This window comes from Xiphophorus hellerii, chromosome 16 (genome assembly GCF_003331165.1).
Source record: "Xiphophorus hellerii strain 12219 chromosome 16, Xiphophorus_hellerii-4.1, whole genome shotgun sequence".
NCBI lineage: Eukaryota > Metazoa > Chordata > Actinopteri > Cyprinodontiformes > Poeciliidae > Xiphophorus > Xiphophorus hellerii.
The window spans coordinates 4411760-4437659 of NC_045687.1; the positions used below are offsets into that span (position 1 = coordinate 4411760).

Consider the following 25900-nt stretch of genomic DNA (forward strand, 5'->3'; position numbering starts at 1 on the left):
AGGGTCGTTGGTTCAGGGCAACCAATGAGGAGCACGACTGGAAAAACATGAAAGCTGCTCTTTCTTCATGTCCTCGAATGAACTAATATTTTAAAATTATAATATACTGCAAACAATTTATCAGAGAACTAATACATTTAATCACAAAATTAATTTAAAAATAAATATATAATTTCAAAATAAGTTCAAAAGACTATTTTCATTCACTTCAATTCAAAAAATACTTTATTTAAATTAAAAGCTGTAGTAACTTCTACCATCCGTATCTTCAGAGTTCTTGGTGATGCTGTAGGGAGGAAGATTCTCCAGAAGCAGTCAGTCTCACAACCAATTTGAAGAGGCCTCTGACTGAAGGCTGATGCTGTATGCCTCATGACTGGCATAACATACAGAAAAATACATACGAACAATAAAAACAATGTTTTAGTAATGAAATTTCAACTGCAGGACTTTACAATTGTTTTTAATGCACAATAAATGGAGGGGGAGAGGGAAGATGCTCATTCTTTTAGTGTTGAGTCAATGACGTCACAAAAGGCAAAACAGTCTAGTAAACCAAGAAAGTTTCAACAAAATTCAGGTTTCACTTGTCTGCCTTCTTTGTGAATGTAAGTTTATTTTGAGGTGCCAATATGGTTTTCATTGTGCCTATTAATGTATATTAAACTATATTTTGTATTTCACCTACTAAAATATTTGGTTATAAGCTTTTCTTACTTTATGCATTTATTTTAACGGTGGCACACTGTCTTCTCACATACACCTCAAATGTTTTGTTGTACGGCTTACGCATAAATACATGTAAAGGTGGAATTTGATTTAAAAAGTGAAATAATGGGAGCAGACCATTTGATTTCCAGTGAACTGTGATCAGTTACCTTGTGTAATGTTACAAGAAAAATGCAAGAATTTGTTTGTGGATGGGTAGATTTGATTTTGACTTAATGTTTTACAACAGAAAATCATAGTAGAAAACTGTCTAAGGCAATTTTTATAGCTGACTAAATCTAATTTAAGTTGTATCTTACAGTCTAATAACTAGCTTTAGTTTTTTAGGATGTTACTCTACAGTAAAGTATCCTGAAAAATATTTTCTTCAATACAATCATGAGAACAATTTGGTTTAAATTGCTGTTGAAGATATTCTGCCATTTGGATTTTTTATTTTGAAAATGTACATATTTACCACCCATAACATGACCTCTATCCAGACCAGGACAAAAGTTTATTTAAAAACAACTTGCAGAAAGCAAAAGGCAGAGTTAAAATATTCCATTTACACCAAAAACTCAGAAAAAAAGCCTGTAAAACAGGAAACGCTGACACAGAACATTGGTTGTGATTCATCTGATGCACATGATTCATGTGTAGAGGTCAAAATCAATCCTTTTCGAGTTGTAGAACTGAGATCCCCCCTGATCCACCCTCCTGCAGTAGACGCCGCTGCTGAAATAGCCTTCATCCACCCAACCCTGCAGAAACAGAGTGTAAGAAGATTAAAGCCCACAAGGTCAGACTGGGGTTAAATGGAGGACGAGTTAACAACTTTATTATCTAGTAAACATAATGGGATTTAGTAATAGCTCTGCAAAAAGTAGAGAAACAAAAACACCTTTTAAGTCCTTAGTAATGCTGCACTTCTGCTTATGACCACAGAGATGAAGACTGTTTACACTTAAAAATGCAATCTGCTTAGATTACAGCAATTTCTACCATTTAAAATTGAATTAATCACAATATTTTACTTCTAGGGTTTAAATTCAAAGGCATCAATATATGACTAAAACGATTGATCATAATAATTGTGATTAATCGATTACTGGAACAATTGTCAACTAATTTACTTATTGATTAATCATTAAATGAAGTTTACTGACTCAACAAAAACCCATTTGCTGAAAGTACAACACAGTCAGAACATTAATTAAACCAAACCTGTATAAATATATATACATTTTGCATTTGTTTTCTTCTATTAACCATCTTTTGCTATCAATTTGCAGTTTGATATTTTTTTAGTTGCAGATGAATCATTTGCTACAAAAGATCAAGTGTGAACTAAAGGAATGCTATATTATTACATATTAAGCAATTAAATATTTATTTTCTTATTTGAAAAAAGAATTAAATTGTTTATTTGCATCTTTTAAAGCATTTCAAATATTGCATTAAAAAGGCTTGAATAAAAATGTGTACATTTTTTATCTGATTAATTGATAAATCATCAGAATAATCAATGATTAAAATAATTCCTCTACATTACCTGCATCTGTTCGCTGGTGAAGGGCCCGTAGATTTCAGACTTCTCTTCGTTCTCCCATTTGTATTCCCACATGACTTCATCACTCACTAAAAAAATAGAAATAAATTAATCAAACCAAGCAGATATCAACTAAAAATAAAGACAAACATAAAAAAATATGACATAATAACCTCTTTTGTCTTCCTCGTCTTTGTTTTCGGACTTTTCTCCAACCTTCTCGTCAAACTTGTCCCCAAACATGTCGAGCTCGTCGTCTTGCTTCTCACCGCCGCTCCGTTTCTGCTCCACCGCCGGCCGCTTGCTGGTCATGCTCTTCATCATGTACGCCAGTTTTTCATACGTCTGCTGGTAAATTTCAAACATCCCGGATCCGACCAGTCTGTCCGCCAACGCTGTGAGCCTGTCGAGCTTCTCCGTGTCCCGGTTAGGCTCCTCTGTGGGATCTTTGTCTTCCCCCAACTTCGCCTTCTTTCGTCCGCTGAGTCCTCCCAGCCTCCGGAGGGCGGTAGCGACCGTTTCTCCGGGTTGCAACAACTCAATTACGGCTTCGGTGAGCTGCTGCTGCGTTAAGGACGCCAGCGGATCCTCTGCCGGCTCGGCCTCCTCTTCCTCCTCATCTTCCTGGTCGGCCTGCTGCTCTTCTCTCTGTTTTTCTTCCTCAGCCTCGTCCTCATCGCCAGCTCTGCGTTTCCGTTTGGCTGCAAGGCCTTTCTTTTTTTTTTTGAAAGGTTGCTCTTTTATTCTCACCTGCAAGAAAAGCCTTTTAGTACTTGTTGCAAATTGCTTCACTGGAAAAACACCAAGTATTTTTTGTCTAGTTTCTACTGCAAATATCTCAGTACACTGGAAATAAGGCAAAACTAACTTACAAGTAACTTTTCAGCAACACATAGAAGCTTGTCTTAAGTCAATAATGCCTTAATATTCAATGGAAAAGTACTAGTTCCATTGGCAGATTATTTCATTTATGTCACCATCGACAACAGACACTACGCTGTTACCTAGCAACACCAGCCAAGTCCAGGCCGTCACCTAGCAACCAAATTCTAGTTCCACTGGCAGATTACTTCACTTATTCAATTCAATTTAAAAATACTTCAACCAGTCCCAAAGGAAAATTAAATAAGACATTTTCCAAAGTTTTAAGTCAAATAATCTGCCAGTGGAACCAGAACTTTTTCATCAATATTCATTCATCATTACTTAAACAAGCTCCTATATCTTGCTGAAAATTGACTTCTACGTTAGTTTTTTTTCTTATTTACATTGTACTAAGATATTTGTGATTTTGCAGTGTTGTAAAGTGTAAATAAACCAAACATAATGTTCTTTTATATCTAAATACCCAGTCTATGTTGTCAAGCCAGTTGTCTCTAATTTGTGTTTCCTTTTTGATGAAATAGTTTCCCTCGGAGTCAAAGTGTCCTTCTTGCATCTCTTCTTCCAGATTAAAAGGAGTAATGGAAACTCCTTCGTCGTAGTCAATTGTCGCTCCTTCTTGGCCTAAAAAACAAAGTTTCCATTGACAAATCAAACAAATTCCAACTATTTTCTATAAGTTAAAGCAAAACCTTGCTTTTAATAAACTAAATAATTTAATTAATTTAAGTTTATTTCATAGGAACAGACACAAATCAACACAGACAAACTGAACAAAACAGCAACCCCATGTTTGCATCATAGTGCTTATAGCAGAAGCTAATTCACAGCACTTGTCTCTAGCTGGGTTTTATAAACAGTACATCTAAAAACCAGTAGAAAGTGAAATAATAATCATTTAAATAGAATAGAATAGAAGTACTTTATTCATCCCAGCAGGGAAATTACTTCGCAGTTACAGCATAGAGACAAGACACAATAATAAGAATGAAGCATACAGGTAAAAGCCAGTAAATTAGAATATTTTGAAAAACTTGATTTATTTCAGTAATTGCATTCAAAAGGTGTAACTTGTACATCATATTTATTCATTGCACACAGACTGATGCATTCAAATGTTTATTTCATTTAATTTTGATGATTTGAAGTGGCAACAAATGAAAATCCAAAATTCCGTGTGTCACAAAATTAGAATATTACTTAAGGCTAATACAAAAAAGGGATTTTTTAGAAATGTTGGCCAACTGAAAAGTATGAAAATGAAAAATATGAGCATGTACAATACTCAATACTTGGTTGGAGCTCCTTTTGCCTCAATTACTGCATTAATGCGGCGTGGCATGGAGTCGATGAGTTTCTGGCACTGCTCAGGTGTTATGAGAGCCCAGGTTGCTCTGATAGTGGCCTTCAACTCTTCTGCGTTTTTGGGTCTGGCATTCTGCATCTTCCTTTTCACAATACCCCACAGATTTTCTATGGGGCTAAGGTCAGGGGAGTTGGCTGGCCAATTTAGAACAGAAATACCATGGTCCGTAAACCAGGCACGGGTAGATTTTGCGCTGTGTGCAGGCGCCAAGTCCTGTTGGAACCTGAAATCTCCATCTCCATAGAGCAGGTCAGCAGCAGGAAGCATGAAGTGCTCTAAAACTTGCTGGTAGACGGCTGCGTTGACCCTGGATCTCAGGAAACAGAGTGGACCGCCACCAGCAGATGACATGGCACCCCAAACCATCACTGATGGTGGAAACTTTACATTAGACTTCAGGCAACGTGGATCCTGTGCCTCTCCTGTCTTCCTCCAGACTCTGGGACCTCGATTTCCAAAGGAAATGCAAAATTTGCTTTCGTCAGAAAACATGACCCAGGTGAGACGCTTTTCGCGCTGTTTCTTGGTCAACAGTGGCTTGACACGAGGTATGCGGCAGTTGAAACCCATGTCTTTCAAGCGTCTCTTGGTGGTGGATCTTGAAGCACTGACTCCAGCAGCTGTCCACTCCTTGTGAATCTCCCCCACATTTTTGAATGGGTTTTTTTTCACAATCTTGACTAGGGCGCGGTGATCCCTATCGCTTGTACACTTTTTCTGACCACAGTTTTTCCTTCCCTTTGCCTCTCTATTAATGTGTTTGGACACAGAGCTCTGAGAACAGCCAGCCTCTTCAGCAATAACCTTTTGTGTCTTTCCCTCCTTGTGCAATGTGTCGATGGTCGCCTTTTGGACAGCTGTCAAATCTGAAGTCTTCCCCATGTTTGTGTAGGCTTCAGAACTGGACTGAGAGACCATTTAAAGCCCTTTGCAGGTGTTTTGAGTTAATCAGCTGATTAGTTTGTGGCACCAGGTGTCTTCAAAATTTAACCCTTACACAATATTCTAATTTTGTGACACACGGAATTTTGGATTTTCATTTGTTGCCACTTCAAATCATCAAAATTAAATGAAATAAACATTTGAATGCATCAGTCTGTGTGCAATGAATAAATATGATGTACAAGTTACACCTTTTGAATGCAATTACTGAAATAAATCAAGTTTTTCAAAATATTCTAATTTACTGGCTTTTACCTGTACAGTGTTTTGCAAAGTTGCAAAAATTGTTATCAGCTTTCGCGCTTTAGCATTAGCTTCTAATAAATTCAATGATGGTTTAGCACTTTAGCATTAGCAGAAGTAGTGTTTCTCATTAGTGCTTTGGTGTTAACTTTTTAGTTAGCAATAGCAGTGGGTGATGTGGATTTAAAGTTTTTTTGCAATATTTTGTGGTATATTTTATTCATAAAAGGTACGGGTTCCACTGGCAGATTATTTCACATATAGCAAGACATTTTTCCATGCTACAAGTGAAATAATCTGCCAGTGGAACTAAAACTGAGTTGCTAGGTAACGGGCTAGGCTTGGCTGAGGTTGCTAGGTAACGGCGACAGTGGAACTAAAACTTTTTCACCAATATTAAGGAATTATTTTCTAAACAAGCTCCTATATCTTGCTGAAAAGTTACTTGTAAGTTAGTTTTGTTTTATTTCAGGTGTGCCAAGAGCTAAAAACTAGACCAAAAATACTTTGTAAGATTTTGTGTTTTTGCAGTGTTGGACTCTATTTAATAATTAGGTGATGTTTAAAAGCAATTACTTGCACTAGATTTTATTTAGGGGTAGCAAAGTCAGGGGGGATGAATATAAACGCTTTGTAACACATAAAACAGTTTTATTCATAAGAAATTTGGTTTTCTTTCCACTCTGACATGATGCTCCATTACATAAAATCCACTTACATTTGTACAAAAATGTGTGTGAAAGCTGAAGTGCTTGAAAATAATTTTGTAAAAGTTTCATTTAAAATATTCAACAGCACCTACCCTCCACATCATCAGTGTCGAGAATATTGTATTTGCTGCTCTCTGCGCCGTCGCCGTCGTCCTCTTCATCGCTGTCCAGGGAGTGTTTACCTTTAAATCTGGAGCCTGGTCCACTGACAGCCTCAAAGTTTTGCTTCACCTGTGGGGAGAAAAGCACAAAAACAATTGTTTTATGAAAGAAAAACATCCAGGTTAGCTTATTTATGAAGCACATTAAATACCTGCCAAAGAATCATGAAGCTAAAATAGGAGAGTTGTTCATTTTTCAGGTGATCAGAACAGAGCGGTTTTTAACTCGTCTTTTCCACTGCGGTAAACAAGCAGGAGTATCATATTTCTTACGCTCAGTCAAGCGAAACAATTTAAAATTCCTTTCCATCGTGTAAAATGTAACATGAACAGCTTCATTAGGCTGTAAGCGGTTTGGCTTCCAGTCAGACAGACATTCAAGTTCTGTTAACTGAAAGCTAAGTTTAGACATGCCCGTAAATAGACTAAGCCACACATCTGATTTACAGCCACAGAGAAATCTGATATAAATTCACTGTGGTGTATAGTATTGCGCAAAAGTTTTAAAGCTCTCAAATTTATTTTTAATTTTTTACTTTGATTTTACAGAGGCAACAGCTCTCTAGACGGTTTTTGACAGTTTTCTTTTTAAAATTATTTTCTGTTCAGTTCTTCTACTTGACATTAAGAGAACGGTGGAAATGTATCCCTTGCTATATAATTTTGTACATTTTTAAAGAAAATTGATCCAATCACTGAACCTTGAGGTACTCCATATAAGCAAGTCAGGTGCGTGAGGAAGATTTATTAATATGAATAAATTGGAATCTGATCAGAACAGACACACAACCACTATCTGACGCTACAGAAATGATCATTATTGACCTTCTGAACCCTGACCAAAATATTTGAAAGAATAAATGCTTCCTCAAATGGTGAGCTGGAATTTCATTTTACTTCTCATATTACCAAATACAATCGTTTTTCACATTATCTGACATCACCATAGTAATTCTGATTGTAAAGCACGCAGCTTTAGTGAAACATGCAAGAATTTGATAAATAAATTTATTTTCAACATGTTTAGGATTATTTAACCAATCTGACAAGTTTTTTATTAATATAGCTCGTAGTCTGCTTCAAATAAAAACAACTTATCTTGCTATATTAAGCAGTGTGTTAGCAAATAGTTCACTGGATACCGCCAGAATAACGCTCTAATCTATAATAGTCATATAAAAGAAGCACCTTTTTACTCAGGCCGTCATCTTCCAGGTCCAGCTCCCCGTTTCCGTCCTCAAATGTGACTTTTCTTTTCGACATGGCGCTACAGAAGGATATAAGGAGACTCCTTTACTACTGCAGCGCAGCTTAAAGGTGAGTTAAATCATCAGTGGATTTATAAATTAAACATACAGCTTGACGCTACAACGTTAGCAACGTTAGCTCAAAATAAAAAACAACACAGCGCATGGAGAGCATGTGAAGCGTAAATCAAACACTTTTGAGAGATTAAAAGCCGCTAAGAGCTTTAATATTAGATGTACACCAAATTTAAAACGTATGTTTGGGAATTACACCTAATGAATTAATAAATATATAAAGAATGGTAAGAACCTGATGAAAATAGTTCGTTTTCGTTTCCTCGTCGTTGCACCTTGACATTGCTCAACAAAACAGACCTGATCCACTATCGCCCCCTTCTGGAAAGGAGTGCAAATAACTCCTAACTTAATATAACATGACGTTTAAAACACAACTGTAAAGCTTCCAGCAAATAAAATCCAGATCAACATTTTTTAAACTAACTAACATTTGAAGAAATATGGATTGGATGATTGCACCTTGAAAGTTTATTTTTGTAAATCCTAGTGTGACATTTGTGAAATCTTTTATTTATTCTGAAAAAAAGACCATGTCTGTAGTAATTTTGGTACCTTGTTTGGGTTTAATCAATATTTATCAATTCCGGTGAAGACTGGACTCAATTACTATGTAGTGAATGCAGTCTTTTTTAAACAAAGTTTTTATTTTATTCATTTTATTCTAACTGAAGAAGACAAGGAATGGGTAGTATTTATTTGTTTATTTACTTTGCCAATGTATTCAAATTGTAACTGCCTAGAAAAAAAGTTTTATTCAGTAGTCAGTTAGTTACACTGCTATCACTGGGTACTGGGTTATTCTACACAGAAAGTAAAAATTAAAATAAATTAAAATGACCTAATTTATTTAATTATCATTAATTATTTTTAATACTGTGATTACTAATATTTATTATTCATATTATCATCAAGGATTATTATTATGAATAACAACGATTATTGTTACTATAATTATTATTTCTATGTTTATCTACCATATCCTTGTAACTTCTTGATGCCAAAAAACATTTGTTCTTTTTTAAAAAAATTTTTTACTTCCCTGAAATTAAATTAAAAATGTCTATGTAATATTTGCTGATATCTATTTTAATAACTTTTTTTGATAATTAAACATCTATAATTTAATGACCAATTTAAAAAAAAACCATTTTTTGTGCTTTTTTTCCTACATACCATCACTGACATTTTCTTAATTATTCAACTTTAAAAAAATAAATAAAACGCATTTTATGATGTGGGCTAGTTTTACTTACTGCATTTGAAAAATAATTTTTTTCAGACGAGTGGGTTAAGAAAAGTTTTAACCCACTCATGGAAAAAAATTGTCGCAAAATATGTAGGTAAGTGGTAGAAAGCAAAATGCACTGAAATATTTTTATTTTAAAAATAAAAACTAAAGACAGGTGACTCAGCCCTGAAGTCTTAACACATCATGGAGGCCCATAACAAAAATAACCACATTTCCCAGAGGTCAGTGAATGTCTCTCTGCTTGCTTTCAGCATAAATACATATTAACGCATCTCTGTGTAACTCCCTGAAGAATCAACCACCTACATGAATCATAAATAAACTTAAAGGAGGAAGTGAAAGAGAAAACTAACAGCGGTTAGCATCTCACTTCCAGATGACGCTTCTCGTCATAAGTTACATTTAAAAATTTTTTTTTTTAGTTACTTGGTTCAGCCGCGTCCAAACCCATCAGCTCAAAGCAGACTATACTGTGTCGGGGTATTGTTACCAGGAAGTGGGTCGGGTTATTTATATTTCAACGCCGTCCCCTCGTCCTCGTGAGAGAACCAGTGTTAGTAACCTGAAACTAAATATTCAAGCGTTGTCTGGTTCTGCTTGAGTCAGCCAGCTGGGAAACAACTGGTTTTGACTTTATCAAGCGACAGGATGGAAAAGAAAGAGAGAAAAATATTAATTAATTGATTGTAGAGAAGCTGAGAGAGCGAGTTGACCCAGCGGGAGATTCAGCCCTGGCAGAGGTAAGTCTGAGTCACTGTTTATCATTTTCTCTCTGTACCAAACGAAGGAAAACTGGATTAACGCCAAGATTATTTCTATTTTTCTCCTCTTTTTAAACTTTTGTGGAAACTAGGGTGCAACTATGAGGATTATTTTAGCTATCGGTTAATTTTTCTATTATCAGTCTTCACGATTAATCAATTCATCGGATAAAAAAAATTGGCGCAGATACTTTTTACTTTATTAGAAATACAAAAAAATTAATACAATTGCTTTTAAAATAAGAAAATATACATTTTATTGTTTGTAGCATTCTTTTAGTGAACACTTGATAATTTGCAGCAAAGGATGCATCTGCTGCTAAAAAATACTTTTTCCTGTCATTGATAAAATTTTACTGTAAGTCAAGTTTATTGTTTTGTTATCTGAATGAAGGATTAATTTATTTTAATTACTTTCTCCTTATGATAATTGTGTCCTACTTTGTATTGAGTGACATTTGTGAAGTTAAATCATTTTAACCTTAAAATCTTCAGTCACCAAAAGAAAGAAACGGATTACGCTAAGTTTATTTCCATCTTTCTAATTTTTTTTAACTAGTGTTATTTTAGTTATCAGTTAATCAGTCACCAATTCTGAAACCAGTAATCAGAGGAAGGTAAACAAAAACTGTACTTAAGTAAGAGTAGTAATGTTTCAACATATTTTTACTCAAGTAAAAGTAAAAAAGTACTCAAGTGCTGAGTAACTGATCAAATTATCAATAACTTAATATTTACAAATTACATCATCAAGTGGACCAAAACATAAAGGTAAGTGGAAATTTTGGTATTTTAAGGACTAAAATTGCAATTATTCATATAAGTAACAAAAAATAACAAAATTAGGGAAAAGAAAAATTTCCCAAATCTGTTTCTTTCAATAAAAAACTTATAAACTTTAACAAAAACTGCAGGTGTGTGTCTGTCTGGTGAATTTTTGGTTGAAACAAATCCAGAAATTTAACTCAATTAAGAGTAGAGATACTTCATAATAAAATTAAGTAAAAGTCTAAAGTACAGTTTAGTAAAAATATTCCAAAAAGTAATTGTTTTCAAAAAGGTTACTCGAGTAAATGTAATTAAGTAAATGTAACTAGTTATTACCCAACTCTGGGTGAAGATAAATCAGATTAACTTGTTTGTTGCTTTTATCGAGGCTTAACGAAGTCACATTAGCAGGAATTTAAAAATCTGCCCTTATAACTGTAAATGTTTGATTTTTCAGCAGTTCAGTGATTTATAAATGTATTTTGTGTTTTAGGAGTCAGAATGAAGTTCCATGAAAAGATTCTGACCCGTTTCCTGTCATGCACGTCTCCAGTGGATAAGGAGGGATATCTCTACAAAAAGGTTCAGGAAAGCAATCAAACACAAACCTCCGATCACATTTTGATTATTTGAAAAAAGATTTTATTTTTTTTTTTTCTTTACCAATTTAACAGAAGGAGAGAAATGCCACTTACTACAGGCGGTGGTTTGTGCTGAAAGCCAACCTGCTGTTCTACCAGGAGCGTCCGGCTGATCGTCACCTTCTGGGCGTCATCGTGTTGGAGGGCTGCACGGTCCAGATGTTGGACTCTGACGGGTTTTTCCCCTTCGCCCTCCAGTTCGGGTCCGGTCTCAAAACCTACAGGTTTGCCGCCGGAGACGCTCAGACTCAGGGGCGCTGGGTTAAAGCGCTCTTCCTGGCCAGCCACTCTTACCTCTCCAGTCTGGTGAGAGACCTGGGGAGGCAGTATGAAGGTGTGTCTGTAGATATATTGTGTTCTTTATTATAATTTGTTGGATTAAATACTTAAACACAAAATCGTACAAAAAATGTGGGTCTAGTTTCTGCTGTGAATATTTTAGTACACTTGAAATAAGGCAAAGCTAACTTACAAGTAACTTTTCAGCAATATAAGATGTTGTTTTAATTCAATAATTTCTTAGCATTTCTAGTTTTACTCAAGTAACTCAAAGAATTGATAATCAATATTCATATTGATGAAATAGTACTTATTCCACTGGCAGATTGTCACTTATAGAAGAGCTCTTAGTGGAACTAGTGCAGTTTTATCAATGCTAAGGAATTAATGACTTAAAACAAGCTCCTATATCTTCATAAAAAGTTACTTGCAAGACAGTTTTGTCTTATTTGTCTTGCAGATGCGCAATTATACAACTATGTATAATTGCGCACAATTGTCTTGTTGGTTGTGGCAGAGGCTCCACTTCTGCTTTTCAAAGATGTACAGTTGTATTATTGCGCATTTGTTTGCAGCCATTTTTGTGTGCGAGTTTAAACACTGATTTGGGGGCGTGGCCAGCAGAAACGTATTTGGATTTAAAGTGACACGACGCCCTAAAACAGCTCAATATAGGCATTGCTGAACATTCTTCTCTAAGAATGATTTTATGCAAAAAAAAAAGATAATTATGTTTTGTAGACATCATAGAGCTGCCCTAACCTGTTCAAGTTACATAACAAGTCACCTTTAAAATTTGTTTCTTGATCTGAAACTGATCTAAGAAGTTGTGCTGCTATTTCCAAACATGACTAAAAATGAACACTAATAAAACTCTTGCTACACATCTTTAAAACACATAAAGCAACAACTTTTAACTTGTTTCTTCTTGTTCCTGCAGAAGCTAAACAGCAACAGGACTCTACCAACTCCTGCTCCTCTTTCAAATCCCTCAGTCCGCCCACCAACAGCCTCCTGGTTCCAACACTGGGACCATTTTCACTTGTCAGGGAGGGGAGGAGCTTCAGCGCCAGCGCTGCTCTACCGCCACCATCAATGCCTACTAAAATGGCTGCCAAAAAGTCGCCCAAAAAGTGGCCGAGGAGAAACGCTCACGTGACGCCCCTCAACGGACCGGCGCCGCTGTACGGCGAATGGCCTCTGGTGGGGTCCGACCCGCTCGTGGAGTTCAGTAAACTTCATGATTTTTATGGGCAGGAGGTTCAAAAAGCAAGAGAGGAGTGGCTGAGGAGTCGACAAACAGAAAAGGAGCAAAGTGAGAAAGATCTAATCGATCTGGACTGAAGGAAAGGCGCTTAAAGGGAACTGAGATGAAGTTATTCAGACAGGAACTGGAACATTGTGAGTCACTCTGCTCTGACTTTCACAGAGTTTGAGGCTCAGTTACTCATTTAAAATGTTTTATCTGTTTATAACAAAGTGATATTTTCCTGATCTCACTTTAAGAAAAAATAGAAATGTATTAAAAAAAGGTTCTGATCCCCATCTGAGTGAATTTGAACCCCTGTTCTCTTCAGATTAACCAAATTTGTGTCATAACTTTTGGTTATGCTGCTATTATTTTAAAGACATTAATAAATGTTTCCCAAGGTCATCAAAGGTCAACCAGCCAGTCCACATTTACAAAATGGAAAAAAAAAAAAGGTCAACTGTGCTACATTTTTGTTTGTGCCGTTATTTCCAAAGGTCAAATGAAAGTTTATTTATATAACACATCTAAAGCACTTGATGATAATTACATTATAGATAGATAAATGATCAATAAAATTGATCTTAAAAACAAAAAAATATACCAAAAAATTACAATAAGACACCAAGAAATTAATAAAATGAATAGAAACTTTAGAGTTGCAGCAATTTCCCAAAAACTCAAATCAATAAAGTTAGTTTTTTTTCTCCTTTTATTTATTTTTTGAACTGTTATTAGGTCACCACACATCAACCTGCTCCTCCTTCTCACATTAACAAAATAAGACTAACCTGGTATAAATTAATTGTGCTAGATTTGTGCAGTTTAATAGACAACAAATTGGTTTGATTATGTTCATTTAGACCGACTCGTTGACCTTTGAGGACCTCTGGAAACATTTATTAATATCTTTAAAATGATAGCAGCACAAATTTATATTTTTGCTGCAGTTTAAAAATGATTTCTTTGCTGGAAGTTTTTTTTTTTTTTAGTATTTACCAACAAATATAAAATATGTTTAGTCATTTAAAAATAACAATAAAGTAAATTAGTTTGCTTAATCCAGGCTTTCATTATCAATTTACTGAAAATCAACGGTTTGTTTTGAAAATTAAATTAATGTAAATGGTAATTCTAACTTGCTGTTTTGTGAAAGGTTTGGTGCAAAATTTACTTCTGAGGGGGAAGACAAGACAATTGAATTACAAAATGCTTTATTTAACATGTTTCTATCCACAAAGAGTCCTGGTGGGAGGTGAAGCCCTGGGCAGCAAGGTTCTCCAGTAGCAGTCAGTCTTCCAACCAATCGTAAAAGGTCTCTGACTGAAGACTCGTGCTATATAGCACTCTCATTACTGTTACAACATGCTAACAGCTCACTCTTTTTGGAGGAGAGACAATATTTCTCAGTACCATGTTCTGGTTGACGACGCCAAATGTTAGCAAGCACTGCTAATCCACATCATTTGCTTTTGCAGCTTCTCTATAAATCACTGTGATGCCATACATTCCAAGAAGCATCTTTTGCAGTTCTTTTGGGATTTGGTGTCATAGTTCAAGTGTTATTTGAGCTTTTAAAATGCTAATCAGCTTCTCCAAGTTGGGAAAAATCTCATTGCCATGGTTGCGCATAATAATGACAATCCGAAACATGAACTTCCAGCTGCACGGCATCCAAAATCAGTGGAAATAACTGTCCAAATATCCAATATATTGGACAGTTATATTTAAAAAAAAAAAAAAGAACAAATCAGAATTAACGTAACAAAGCTGCTCCAACATCCTAGAAGACAAGTCATGCATGGAAAATAATATTTTATATTAATTTAGTTTTACACAAACTTAGCTCAGTACGTAGCTGAAACTGTGTGGAAACTATGAGTAAAATGCTAAAAAGTGACATTTTGGAAGAACTTAAAACTTGCAGTAGATGGTTGCGACCAGCAGGGGGAGCTGCAGGAGAGAGAACTAAAAACCATGTGGAACCACCGATTCTCTAAAGTATTATTTTTTCTTTCTTTATTCACACAATTACACAATACCTTTTAGTTTCTTATGAGGAAAACCATAATTGAACATCTGGAATGTGCAGGAATCAAGAAATTAAAACAGATTGAATCGAAACGGAAGTTAAAAACAAAATAAATCAAGCAGGACATTTTAAAATTAGATAAGAACTGAGCTGCTGGAGAAAATAAAATGACAGCAGGTTCTATACATAGCACTGTGCAAAAGTTTCAAAACATGCCTCCTTTACTTATTTCAGACTGTTTTGTAGTCTTTTTACATTTTCTTCAATCCAAGAAGCCTTAAAACGGTATAAAATGCTTTATTGCAGCAAAATAACCCTAAAAAATGCTAAAAAAAAAGTTGACTATGTTCTCCCAATAAGGCAAAAAGGTCCCTGATTTAAGAATGATTCTAAAAATATATATATTTCTACATAATAAATCCAATTGAAGCATGATTTCTTAAATAGGTTTATTTTTATCTTTCGAGTAGTAAACCATGACTTCCTGTTTTTCTGTGCTAAAAATATAGAGGTATCAGAAAGTCCCACCATGTTTGAGGAGGAGCCACGTTTATATTGATAATGCACAGTGTGGAGGCGGTACAGATGTGGACAGATTCATTTCCTCAGAATAATTAAAATAAATTCATATTTTAATTCAGTAATCTCACAATGGAAGAAAAATTAAATCCCTAGCGTTGAGCAACATTAAGAAATTATAGTTTTTGGCTAAATCCGTTTTATTGTTTTAAAGTAAGTAAAGCATATTTTTTATTAATACTTCTTTTTTTTACATTTAAGATTAGTAACAAAAAAACTTCCTGTTTTCCAGAATTATAAGTATGACACAGAGTCCATTTTTAGCCATTTGTCACAAGTCTGGACACCCACAGCAAAGATATTTTTTAACAAAGGGGTTAAAAAATATCTTCAAATCTCACTGTCAGAGAACTGCAGCAGAAAGTGACATCTTGCAGTCAAAAAAAGCCTTTTCAGTCCAATCATTACAAATGTAAACTTGGAGTTTGCTTAACTTTAATATGACTTGGATTTGTGTTTGTCTCACTGTGCTACTTTCTCCTACTACTCTCCAATTTTTCAGAATTTCCAGGTATTTTACTTTTTGTTCTTTCTGTTTCTTCCCTTCATTGAAGCTCAATCTGGTCTGGTATTCTCTTCAGATGTGTAATGGAAAATTATACATTATAACAAGATTAAAATGGTAAGACGATTTTGTGCCGAGTTCCACAAAATCAATAGTGGATAACAATTTTTTTTTTAAACTTCATACTTATAGTTCAGTTAAGTCTTTCCTCCCTTTCATATTGTTCTACTTCAATCTGGGTCTCAACTGCTTATAAAACCAGTCCAAGTGCTTAAAAAAAAACAAGGCAACCAGTTTTTTTGCTAAATCACATTCGATGGGCGCTAAGCCGTTACCTAGCAACCCCAGCCCGTCACCTAGCAACCCCCGCGGAGATCTACGTGACTTCGTTTTACCGCTATAAACCAGTGGCTATGTTAACGTCTGTGATTTGACCTTTTCTTTTTTTTCAAATATCGCTAGCTTTTATCACTGGCATCGGACTTAAAATATTTTTTTATTTTAGTTTCACCAGCTTGTTGTTGTAACCCAGAGTATCACAAAACTTATTCAGTAAGGTCAGTTAGATTGTGTTAGCCGGTCCGCCATTAGCAGCGTCTCCATAACGTATCTTTAATAGAGAACATCCGGTTACATTTCAAAATAAGACCATCAACGTAACCTACTCTAACGGGAGATATTCTTCTGAGATGTTTATAAGTAGGGAGGGCTAAATATTGATATCTTACCATTACATAATATAAGATATATATGCAATTCCAAATATCATCTCATTTAAACAAAAACAATTTCTTTGAAACAAAGAAATTGTACTCTAAGTTTTTTTGTTTTTTTTTAAAGCGGTCACCACAGATGATTGATTTCTGTAAAAAATTTTAAAACATTTTTGTTGTTGGAACTAGATAATCAGCATTTGCTCTTTAGAAACGACCACTTTGAGTCTGTAAAAAACACATTATCGCTGTATGCGCTGCACAATGGCTGCTGTTCTTGACTTACCATCCAGAAACCACCTGCTGCATTCTTCTCACTTCTTCTGCTTTTCACAGTTTTATAACTGGTTGAATAATTGCGCATCTGTTTGCAGCCGTTTTCACGTGGCGTGTAAACGCTGAGTTTGTGGGCGTGGCAAGCAGCCGATTATGTGGATTTAAAGTGACAGGACTCCCTAAAACAGCTCATTCTGAACTGACCAAACAAAAATGTCATGATCTAAGAATAATTCTGTGCAAAAAATGTAATTGAACGGTGTTGTATGGATCATAGGTCTATCCCAACCTGTTCATGGAAGCATAACTGGTCTATCTCCAGTGGTCACTGGGTGAAAGTTGGGGTACACCCTGGAGAACACAGAGATAAACACTGGACCAACAACCATCCACAGACACATTCAGACCTAAGGGTAACAGGTCACATGATGTATTATTTATAGAAAACGGTCCCTTCTCTTCCTTCAGTCGGTCTTCCCCACAGGTCAACCCAAGAGCTTCTTCACATTCCAGATCCTACAGACTGGCATACCGACGGTCTAGAAAGTAATTGATGGTGATTGAAGACCGTGGAGGAGCGTGTCGCCTTACAGTTTCTGCAGAGAACAAACATCTGTATGGAAACAGATGTTAAAATCACATGTAAACATGTAAAAACACTCAAGAGTCTGCCGTGTCTCAGCCCCCTCTCGTTATTTCTAAGGAGGGTTTTTCATTCCTGTCCCAGGTGAAGAAGACTTCAAAAACACACCAAAGAGAAACCTTTTTTGACTAAAATAATAAACATATTGGATTTATTTTGAAAAACTCTCAGCGAGAGTGTCAAACTAATTTTAATTTTGGGCCAAATCAAGATCATGGATGCAGAATACAGGGATAAAAACAAAGTATAAATATTAAAAATGTCTGTCTCTGCATTCAATGAACACTTTTCAAGATTAAATAATGTCAACCATCTTTTCACATGTAATTCAGCAGTTTACAGATAAAACTGCTTTAAATTGACTGATAAAATTATATTTAAGCACGCAGTATCCCTAGAATAAAAATAGGCCACGGAAATAGCTGTGGCGGGCTGCATTTGGCCCCCAGGCCTTATATTTGACACCTACTATAATGTAAAAATGCTACAGAAAGAGAAACATTCAAAGTTTTGTTGCCAGTTTTGAGAAATTAAAATATGAAAAACAGATTAAAAGAGAGGAGCCAAGAAGGTTTTGGGTGGAGTTTGGCTTAAAATAAAACATCAGATTTTTTGCATTCCAAATTCGATAAAAAAATTTTTTTTCCTTTTTTTGCTTGCTTTCTTTTCTGAAAATGAAATTACAGAAAATATTTTCAAAAAGAGAAACTCAGAAATTTTTAAATTAATCTCAGTAATTTTCTAGAAAAAAAACTTGGAAATATTTGAAATCCAAAAGTTAAAAATAAGTGGGAAAAATTTCAGAAATTTTTAGATTAACCTCAGAAATTTGTGAGAATAAACTTTGAAACTTCTGAGCTCCAAAAGTCAAAACTTTGTGGGAAAAATTTCAGACACTTTTAGGTTATTCTAAAAAAAAAAACTAGGATTTTCTAAAGTCAAAAATTTTAATTTTTAAAAATCTCAAAATTAATTCTTTTTCCCAGTAAATTTTTCACTTCTTAAAGTCAGAAACTTCCAAGTTTTTTCCAGAAAATTTCTAAAAATTAATGTAAAAACTTTTGCGTTTCTTGTTGGAAATTTACTCTTCCTCCGTTTTTTAATCTGCAATAACCAAAACCAAAAATAACTAAGATTTATTTTGGTTTACGTAACAACTTCACGTCAGCAGGAAGACTGACAGTCTCTGGATTTCCAACATAAAACTGGTTAATCCAGATTACAGCAGCAGGAGTGGAAACCAGTAAAGAACAAAGACAGATGAGATCAGTGGAATCGCACATAATCACAAGCACAAAGCAAAAATAACGTTGGCTTTCAATTAGGTTTATTTTGCTATTCTGGTTGCTCTCAGCTGTTCCTTTTCTATTCGCCATGGAGGGAGGGTCCGCCGCACGGCGGTGCGCCGCGCCAATAATCCCCTGGATTAAGCTGAGGAGGAGCAAAAGAGCACAACTAAACAGCAAAAATTTACTAAACTTTTCACTGGTCAGGCAAAAAAAAAAACTCCCAGAAAAAACAAATATTTCTTAAAAATCAAAGACTGTAAAGCCCTTTATGGTGTTTTACACTTTAAAAATGTTAGGATTCCTTCTCTATATTAACATTTTTATTTAGTCAACTTCTTGTTTGGTTTATTTGCAACCAAACATTAAGATTTTATTAAAATTGATCTAATTTATATAATCAGCAGTGAATATTTCTTATCTAATGATAATTGGTATAAATCACTTATTTTTATCATCATAAAGAATAATTTTATTGGTATATTACATGTCCAAGATATAGTTATGCAAAGCTAAATCCTAATTGACAAAAATCCACTTAATGTTTATTAATTCCTCAAAGGATTTTGGATTTAAATTGAAATTTTCACATCAAAAATGCAAAATCTCGCAAAGTTTATTTTATTTATTTATTTTACTATATTTAGTGCAAATCTCTTAGTATACATGAAATAAGACAAAACTAACTCAAGCTTAAGTTTTCTGGAAGATATGGCAGCTTTTTTCAAGTAAATAATTCCTTAAGATCGATGAAAATGTACTAATTTATAAAAATATATTTTTGCCATTTTCTAAGGGAAATAATCTAATACTTTTTAAAATAAGGGAATTATTGACTTAAAACAAAAGGCTATATTTTGCTGTAAAGTTAAATGTAAGTTTTTTTATTTCAACTTAAAATTCTGCATTAGAAACTAGAGAAAAATACTTGGCAAAATTTTGAGTTTTTGAAGTTTATTGCAATTTTTTTTTTAAATCACAAATTTCTATATTTAAAAAGGTGAATGCATCTGTTTTTAATTTCAACAGCTAATTTCGCAGTTTTAGATTTCCTGAATAGTCATATAAAGCGTAAAACTGAGTTTGCACTTAAAAAAATTGGAGAAATGTTTGATAATGGATATTAAAACTGTGCTTTCACTGTCAGTCTCTGTTATTTTAATTAGAGCCAAACATGAGAAGACCTCATTGTCGTCTCTTCTGTGGGAAAATCTCAGCTTCACAAAGCAAGCCGAGCCAAAAATTGAGTCCGTGTATAAAATATAGAATCGTACGCGCATCGCAAGCCAAAAATAAAACCATAGGGTAGACGAGACATCTTCCTGCAAGCAGATGAAGCCGGGAGGAGGGACAGCAATCCAGCTGAGCATCTATGTTCTGAATATCCTTATTAGTCCACGTGGGAGTGCAAAGTCCCGCAGCTATCAGGTTTGCTTAATTCCAAGACTCCTGCGTCTATTTTTGATCTCCTGTAAGGTGATAGCTGTTCCGCCATTCTGTCTCCTTAGCTTCTCTCCTCTCTCTCTCTTCTTTATATCTCCATCCAAACTTGAAGCGGAGGCTAAAGATAGACGATGAGGAATCGTATAAAAGCCCCCGGGAATATCCGTGCAACGCGGCTTCACACTTTCTGTTCTTACTTGATCTCCCAAACCTCCACCTCAAGATGGTGAGTAGCAGCGTTCCTGCTCCTCTGTGCTCTTCTGAAGGAAATATCTGGATAAAAATTCAGCCAAAACTTTGGATTTTACTCTGATTTTTTCTTTACTTGAAGAATTTATTTATTTATTTTTTATCCGTTTAGGGGTCACTGCAGTTTGGTGACGTTCTTATCTGACGATAAAATCACTTATTTTTACCTTTTAGTGGCATATGGTGCAAAGCTAGATGCTAATTGACAAAAATCCACTGAATGTTTATTCATTTCTCTAAAGAATTTGGATTTGGAGAAGAATTTAGATCTTTACTGCAAAAACACAAAATGCTTGAAAGTATTTTTGTCTAGTTTCTACTTGAAATAAGACAAAACTAACTTTTCAGAAAGAAGTAGAGCTTATTTTAAGTCAGTAATATTGATGAAAAATGACTAGTTATAAGTGAAATGAAGTGGAACAAGATATTTTTGTAACTAGTACTTTTTCATCAATGTTAAGAAATAATTTACTTAAAACAAGATCTTACATTTTGCTAAAACGTTACTTATGCTAGTTTATTTCAAATGTGTTAAAACGTTTGCTCCAGAAACTACACAAGAATAATTTTTTAGATTTTGTGACTTCAAGTGCAGTTTCTGATGCAATTATTGTGTGTTGCACCTCATTAATGGCTGTTAAATAAAAAATATCTCGTGCATAGGTCCTGTTTTCATTTTAAAGACCTTTAGAGGAACTTTTTGCAGATGCTAGCATGTTAAAGAACCTGCTGTGCGTTTCCAATCCAGGCACCAAAGAAGGCTAAGAGGAGGGCAGCAGCAGGAGACGGAGGCTCCTCCAACGTGTTCTCCATGTTTGAGCAGAGCCAGATTCAGGAGTACAAAGAGGTGAGATTCAAATCAATCGCAATCTGATTACTCCAAAAAACTCAATTACTGAGTGATAAATGAAATGATTCCTAATTAAAATTAGCTTTAGCTGCTTTTGGATGGCAGCAGCTGCCTCCTCCACTCCCCTGACAGTTCAGCAAGCAGCTGAATGCGATTAGAGACTTTGACGGCATTTCAGGCGCTCCATATTTTGCTCAACCTTTGACCTCCTGCTCAGCTGTTATTCAAGCAGCTCATAGCTCTTTGTTACAGCAAACACTCCAACAAAACAGAAGCAAAAAAAGGGGAGAACTGTAGCATTAAATTAAGTGAGTATAGAAAAACACAGGTGTTAAAAGTCAAAGAGATTGAATTTTAGGTGGGTTGGCTGTGAGCAGATTGGATGACGATTTCCTGAATAGAAAACATGCCGTCTGCGACAAACGATACCGGCTTCTTGAGTGGCACTTAGTGGAGGAACGGTGCGATGATTGCAGCAATCTTAGCGCGTTCCGCAGAAGGAAAGCATCTGCAGGTATCAGCACATAAACGGCCTGTGGGTAAAACGGGAAGGGGAAGAAATAGCAAAGCGAGTCTGGAAGGGTTGAGGAAAAGGTTGGCGACTGAGTTCGAGTGTCTTAAATTACACTGGCACATCGTAGAGCGGATCGGACAGCTGGGCCCGGATGATACGTTCCCAAAAAAGACCAGGGAGGCCAGAGGGCGGATCAGCCACCCTGTCCCCGAAACCCCAAAGGCCAAATCTGACATTTTGGAAAAACCACTTCACAGCTGAAACCTAAACTCTGTAAAAACCCAAGATATTACCAAGTCAAATTTATAGTGCAAATACGCTTTTAATAAGACAAAACTAACTCAGAAACCTCAGAGTTTTTTCTAGAAAGTTGTTGAGATTAATTACAAAAATTCTGAGTTTTCGATTTTTGGAGCTCGGAAATTTCCTTGTTTTTTTCTAAACAGTTTCTGATATTAACATTAAAATTTCTGGGGGTAAATTTTACATTTCTGGAGGTCAAAAATTTTCCTGTTCTATTTCTAGAAAGATTTAAAAAAAAACTTCATAGAAAAAATAAATATTAATTACTATTAACATTAATTTTAATATTAAAATTTATGAGGGTTTTTTTTTGTATTTTTAGGTTTTGGAGCTCAGACATTTTCTTGTGTTTTTTCTGGCCTGTCAGTGTCGGTGGACAGTCATTTTTTGACAGTTTTGAACTTTTCCTGTACTTTGCACTGCAAAAACACCAAATCTTACCAAGTATTTTTGTCTATTTTCTAGTTAAAGTATCTCAGTAAACCTAAAATAAGACAAAACTAACTTATAAGTAACTTTTTAACAAGATATAGCAGCTTGTTTTAAGTAAATAATTCCTTAATATTGATGAAAAAGTACTAGTTCCATTGCCAGATTATTTCACTTGGCATTATCGTTACCTAGCAACCCCAGCCAGGCTCATCCTGTAACCTATAACAAAATTCTAGTTAAACTGAGTGAAATAATCTGTCAGTAGAAATAGAACTTTCTCCTCAATGTTAAATAATAGTTGATTTAAAACTAGCTGCCATTTCTCACTGATAAGTTACTTGTAATCTAGTTTTGTCTTATTTAAAGCGAACTACGATATTAGACCAAAAATACTTGGTAAGATTTTGTGTTTTTGCATTGTGGACTCTGTTTTTCTCTAACTCTAAAGGCATTTGGCTGGAGATACCAGTGGAAAGCTGTCGTCTGTTTCTGTATAACATTTATACATTTATTTCAACATGTCAAAATGTGAAGACAGTTCCCCAGTGACAAACCGTTCTCCGTTTCTCAGGCCTTCACAATCATTGACCAGAACAGAGACGGCATCATCAGCAAAGATGACCTGAGGGACGTCCTGGCCTCAATGGGTGAGCTCTTCTTGCAACCCGCTCTGTCCGCCTGGCGCCCGCGTCGCTTCCTTTTCCCCGACCTCTTGTGTTGATTTCCGGTTCTGCTCCGTTAAGGTCAACTCAACGTGAAGAATGAGGAGCTGGAGGCCATGGTCAAGGAGGCCAGCGGCCCCATCAACTTCACCGTCTTCCTCACCATGTTCGGCGAGAAGCTGAAGGGTGGGTACCGCTTTACTTACACAACAAACATTGAGTTGGAGTTAGCATTAGTTAGCATTAGCAGACCTAACTAAACCGTCTTTTTGTATTAGGTGCTGATCCCGAGGACGTTATTCTCTCTGCCTTCAAAGTCCTGGACCCTGAGGGTACCGGAACCATCAAGAAGGAATTGTAAGAACTCGGATTTCCTTGTTTTTAATCCACCTGATGGACAGTGAAAATATTTCCTTTTAACCCTTTGAATCTTTTCCCTCCAGCCTCCAGGAGCTCCTGACCACTCAGTGCGACAGGTTCTCCCCAGAAGATGTAAGAGTTCAGCCTGTTCAGCTGTTTTGGTTGTTAAAAGGACAAATTTATGAGTTTAAACGTTTCTGAGATTACTCTAAAAATTTCTGTTTTTTTCTCAACCATTGTAAATTTCCAAGTTTTTTTTTCTAGCAGATCTTTTAACCTTTCAAACTCAGTGAGTTTTTTCTTGAAAATTTCTCAGATCAATCAATGTCTTTTTCTTGCAAATTTTCAACTTGTATAGCTCATACATTTCCAAGTTTCTTCCCCTCAAATTTCTGAGATGAATTTTTGACTTTTCAAACAGGAATTTTCTGAGATCAATCTCAAACATTTTTCTTGCAAATTTTTGACTCTGGAGCTCAAATTTTTTCTTGTTTGTTTCTCACAAATTTACCATGTTGGAGTTCAGAAATGTTGGAGTTTTGTTTTAGAAGGTTTCTGAACTTCATCTCAAAATGTCTGAGATTTTTTTCTCGAATTTTTGAGATTTTTGGTGGAAATGTACTTTTTTTTGTTTTCTATCTACAGAGTCCCTAAATACGCCGTAGTACGTTATCTAAGAATAATTTTGCGCAAAAAGAAAAAAGAATGTTTTGTATCGCCTATAGAGCGATTCTAACTTTAAAAACTTTACTTAAAAAACAAAAGTCTGTCAGACTGATTAACTTTACTGGCTCTTTCGTTTATCCAAGTGTCTGAAAAGCATAATTTATTCTAATTTCACAGGAGTTTTATTAACGACTCGATTAATTTCCCCCTGCAGGTTAAGAACATGTGGGCCGCCTTCCCCCCAGATGTGGCCGGCAACGTAGACTACAAGAACATCTGCTACGTCATCACACACGGAGAGGAGAAGGAGGAGTAAAGAGAGAGACGAAGACGAGAAAGACAGTCATCCCTCTGCTTTCTGCCTTCCTCTTTCCTCCTCTTCCTCCCTGCTCACCTCTCTGTGTAAACCCACAAGCTCAACCAATCACACCAAGAGACTCGGTTGACGCCTGTGGGAAGTCCATGTTTGCTTATGGGGAATAGGGATGATTTTTTTTTTCCAATAAAATTATCCTGTGACATTTCCAACATCAAGATTCACTCGAACCACCTCTCTTTGTTTTGTTTCTTGTCTGCCTTTCCCTCGGTATCTGAGAGGAAAACGGGTTAATTGGTTCTCGCTCCAATGCGTGAGAACGTCCATTTTGGCTGCAAGCAGCAGAGAGGAAGTGAGAGAACTTTCTGACTAAACTGGAAAAGCATCCTTAAAGCGATGCCGGTTTTCCTGCCGTGAAAATAAAACAAAAACAATCAGCTGAAGGAATGGGGAGAACGGGACGAAAGAAAACATTAACGTCTTCGCTCTCTTTCCCTCCACTCCTTCGCGCTTCCATGAAATCATCTTCTTCTTTTCCATAAGCTGTCTAAGATCCAGTGACCTTCAATGCCTTTCCTCTGTAATGAATAAAGGGACAAAATGTGAATAAAAACCATTTTGCTTTTTTACAGTGTGTGCTTGTTCAGTGGCTCTGTAGGGAACAATATTATAGGTTTTTTTTATAATAATCCAAAAGCCTAACATTTACAGTTATTAAAATAATTTAGCATTTTTCTCTAAAACAGGAGCTATACTCTTTCTGTGTGTCACTGGAAATCTATAAATAATATTTTCCTGGTAAGGATTGAGATATTTATTAAAAAAAACAACTAAACACAAGCTAAAAATTACAACATTTATCGTTCTTAATCCACATTATAGCTATTTTAAAAGTATTTTTTATACATCTTAATACATGAGCTGAAAATAATTATTTCTAAAAATATCTTCCATAATAACTTTGGCAAAATTATAATAAATGGTTTTAAATATAAATATAATAACAGGTTTTTTTGTTCTTTTACAAAAGATGCACATTAACAGAATAATATCAATAATACTTTTTAGTTTAACATAATTTTTTACAAATACAAACTAATACAAGAAAATGCATCCATCCTTTTTTTCAGCAAAAGTTTTGTTTTCTTTACTTTAATACCTAAAATAGAAATAAAGTTGTTATTCTTTACAAATTCTCTGCAGTAAATATATAAATAATTTACCGTATTTTCTGG

General features: G+C 35.3%; 3 protein-coding genes across 4 annotated transcripts; 2 read left to right on the plus strand and 1 right to left on the minus strand.

Moving 5' to 3' along the window:
- Positions 1-405: 405 nt before the first annotated feature.
- cd2bp2 (CD2 (cytoplasmic tail) binding protein 2) lies at positions 406-8227 on the minus strand. The gene is made up of 7 exons (XM_032586817.1): positions 8122-8227; positions 7753-7831; positions 6496-6634; positions 3609-3766; positions 2434-3010; positions 2264-2349; positions 406-1472 (listed from the first exon to the last, which is right to left on the minus strand). Exons 2-7 carry the CDS (start codon positions 7825-7827, stop codon positions 1362-1364), a joined length of 1146 nt encoding a protein of 381 aa, XP_032442708.1. The 5' UTR covers positions 7828-7831; positions 8122-8227; the 3' UTR covers positions 406-1361.
- pheta2 (PH domain containing endocytic trafficking adaptor 2) lies at positions 7771-13617 on the plus strand. 2 transcript variants are annotated; one of them, XM_032586825.1, is made up of 4 exons: positions 7771-7881; positions 11161-11249; positions 11342-11642; positions 12528-13617. In XM_032586825.1, exons 2-4 carry the CDS (start codon positions 11169-11171, stop codon positions 12929-12931), a joined length of 786 nt encoding a protein of 261 aa, XP_032442716.1. In that variant the 5' UTR covers positions 7771-7881; positions 11161-11168; the 3' UTR covers positions 12932-13617. The 2 variants fall into 2 exon arrangements, with proteins under 2 accessions (XP_032442716.1, XP_032442714.1); XM_032586823.1 differs by lacking the exon at positions 7771-7881 and adding an exon at positions 9347-9878.
- Positions 13618-20187: 6570 nt separating this feature from the next.
- On the plus strand, positions 20188-25294 carry mylpfa (myosin light chain, phosphorylatable, fast skeletal muscle a). The gene is made up of 8 exons (XM_032586826.1): positions 20188-20298; positions 20426-20539; positions 21311-21409; positions 23233-23308; positions 23405-23509; positions 23602-23680; positions 23767-23815; positions 24564-25294. The coding sequence occupies exons 1-8, from the start codon at positions 20203-20205 to the stop codon at positions 24663-24665; spliced, it is 720 nt and encodes a 239-aa protein (XP_032442717.1). The 5' UTR covers positions 20188-20202; the 3' UTR covers positions 24666-25294.
- Positions 25295-25900: the final 606 nt, after the last annotated feature.

Bases quoted from the DNA above. Each gene is read 5' to 3' on its own strand.
- cd2bp2 (XM_032586817.1), bottom strand. From the start codon at position 7,827: ATGTCGAAAAGAAAAGTCACATTTGAGGACGGAAACGGGGAGCTGGAC. The intron at 3,767-6,495 runs GTAGGTGCTGTT...TTTGTTTTTTAG, and splicing joins CGACACTGATGATGTGGAGG to GCCAAGAAGGAGCGACAATT. The intron at 3,011-3,608 runs GTATTTAGATAT...CTTTTCTTGCAG, and splicing joins GGCTTGACAACATAGACTGG to GTGAGAATAAAAGAGCAACC.
- pheta2 (XM_032586825.1), top strand. From the start codon at position 11,169: ATGAAGTTCCATGAAAAGATTCTGACCCGTTTCCTGTCATGCACGTCT. The intron at 11,250-11,341 runs GTTCAGGAAAGC...CCAATTTAACAG, and splicing joins AGGGATATCTCTACAAAAAG to AAGGAGAGAAATGCCACTTA. The intron at 11,643-12,527 runs GTGTGTCTGTAG...TTGTTCCTGCAG, and splicing joins CCTGGGGAGGCAGTATGAAG to AAGCTAAACAGCAACAGGAC.
- mylpfa (XM_032586826.1), top strand. From the start codon at position 20,203: ATGAAGCCGGGAGGAGGGACAGCAATCCAGCTGAGCATCTATGTTCTG. The intron at 23,309-23,404 runs GTGAGCTCTTCT...TGCTCCGTTAAG, and splicing joins GGACGTCCTGGCCTCAATGG to GTCAACTCAACGTGAAGAAT. The intron at 23,510-23,601 runs GTGGGTACCGCT...TTTTTGTATTAG, and splicing joins GTTCGGCGAGAAGCTGAAGG to GTGCTGATCCCGAGGACGTT.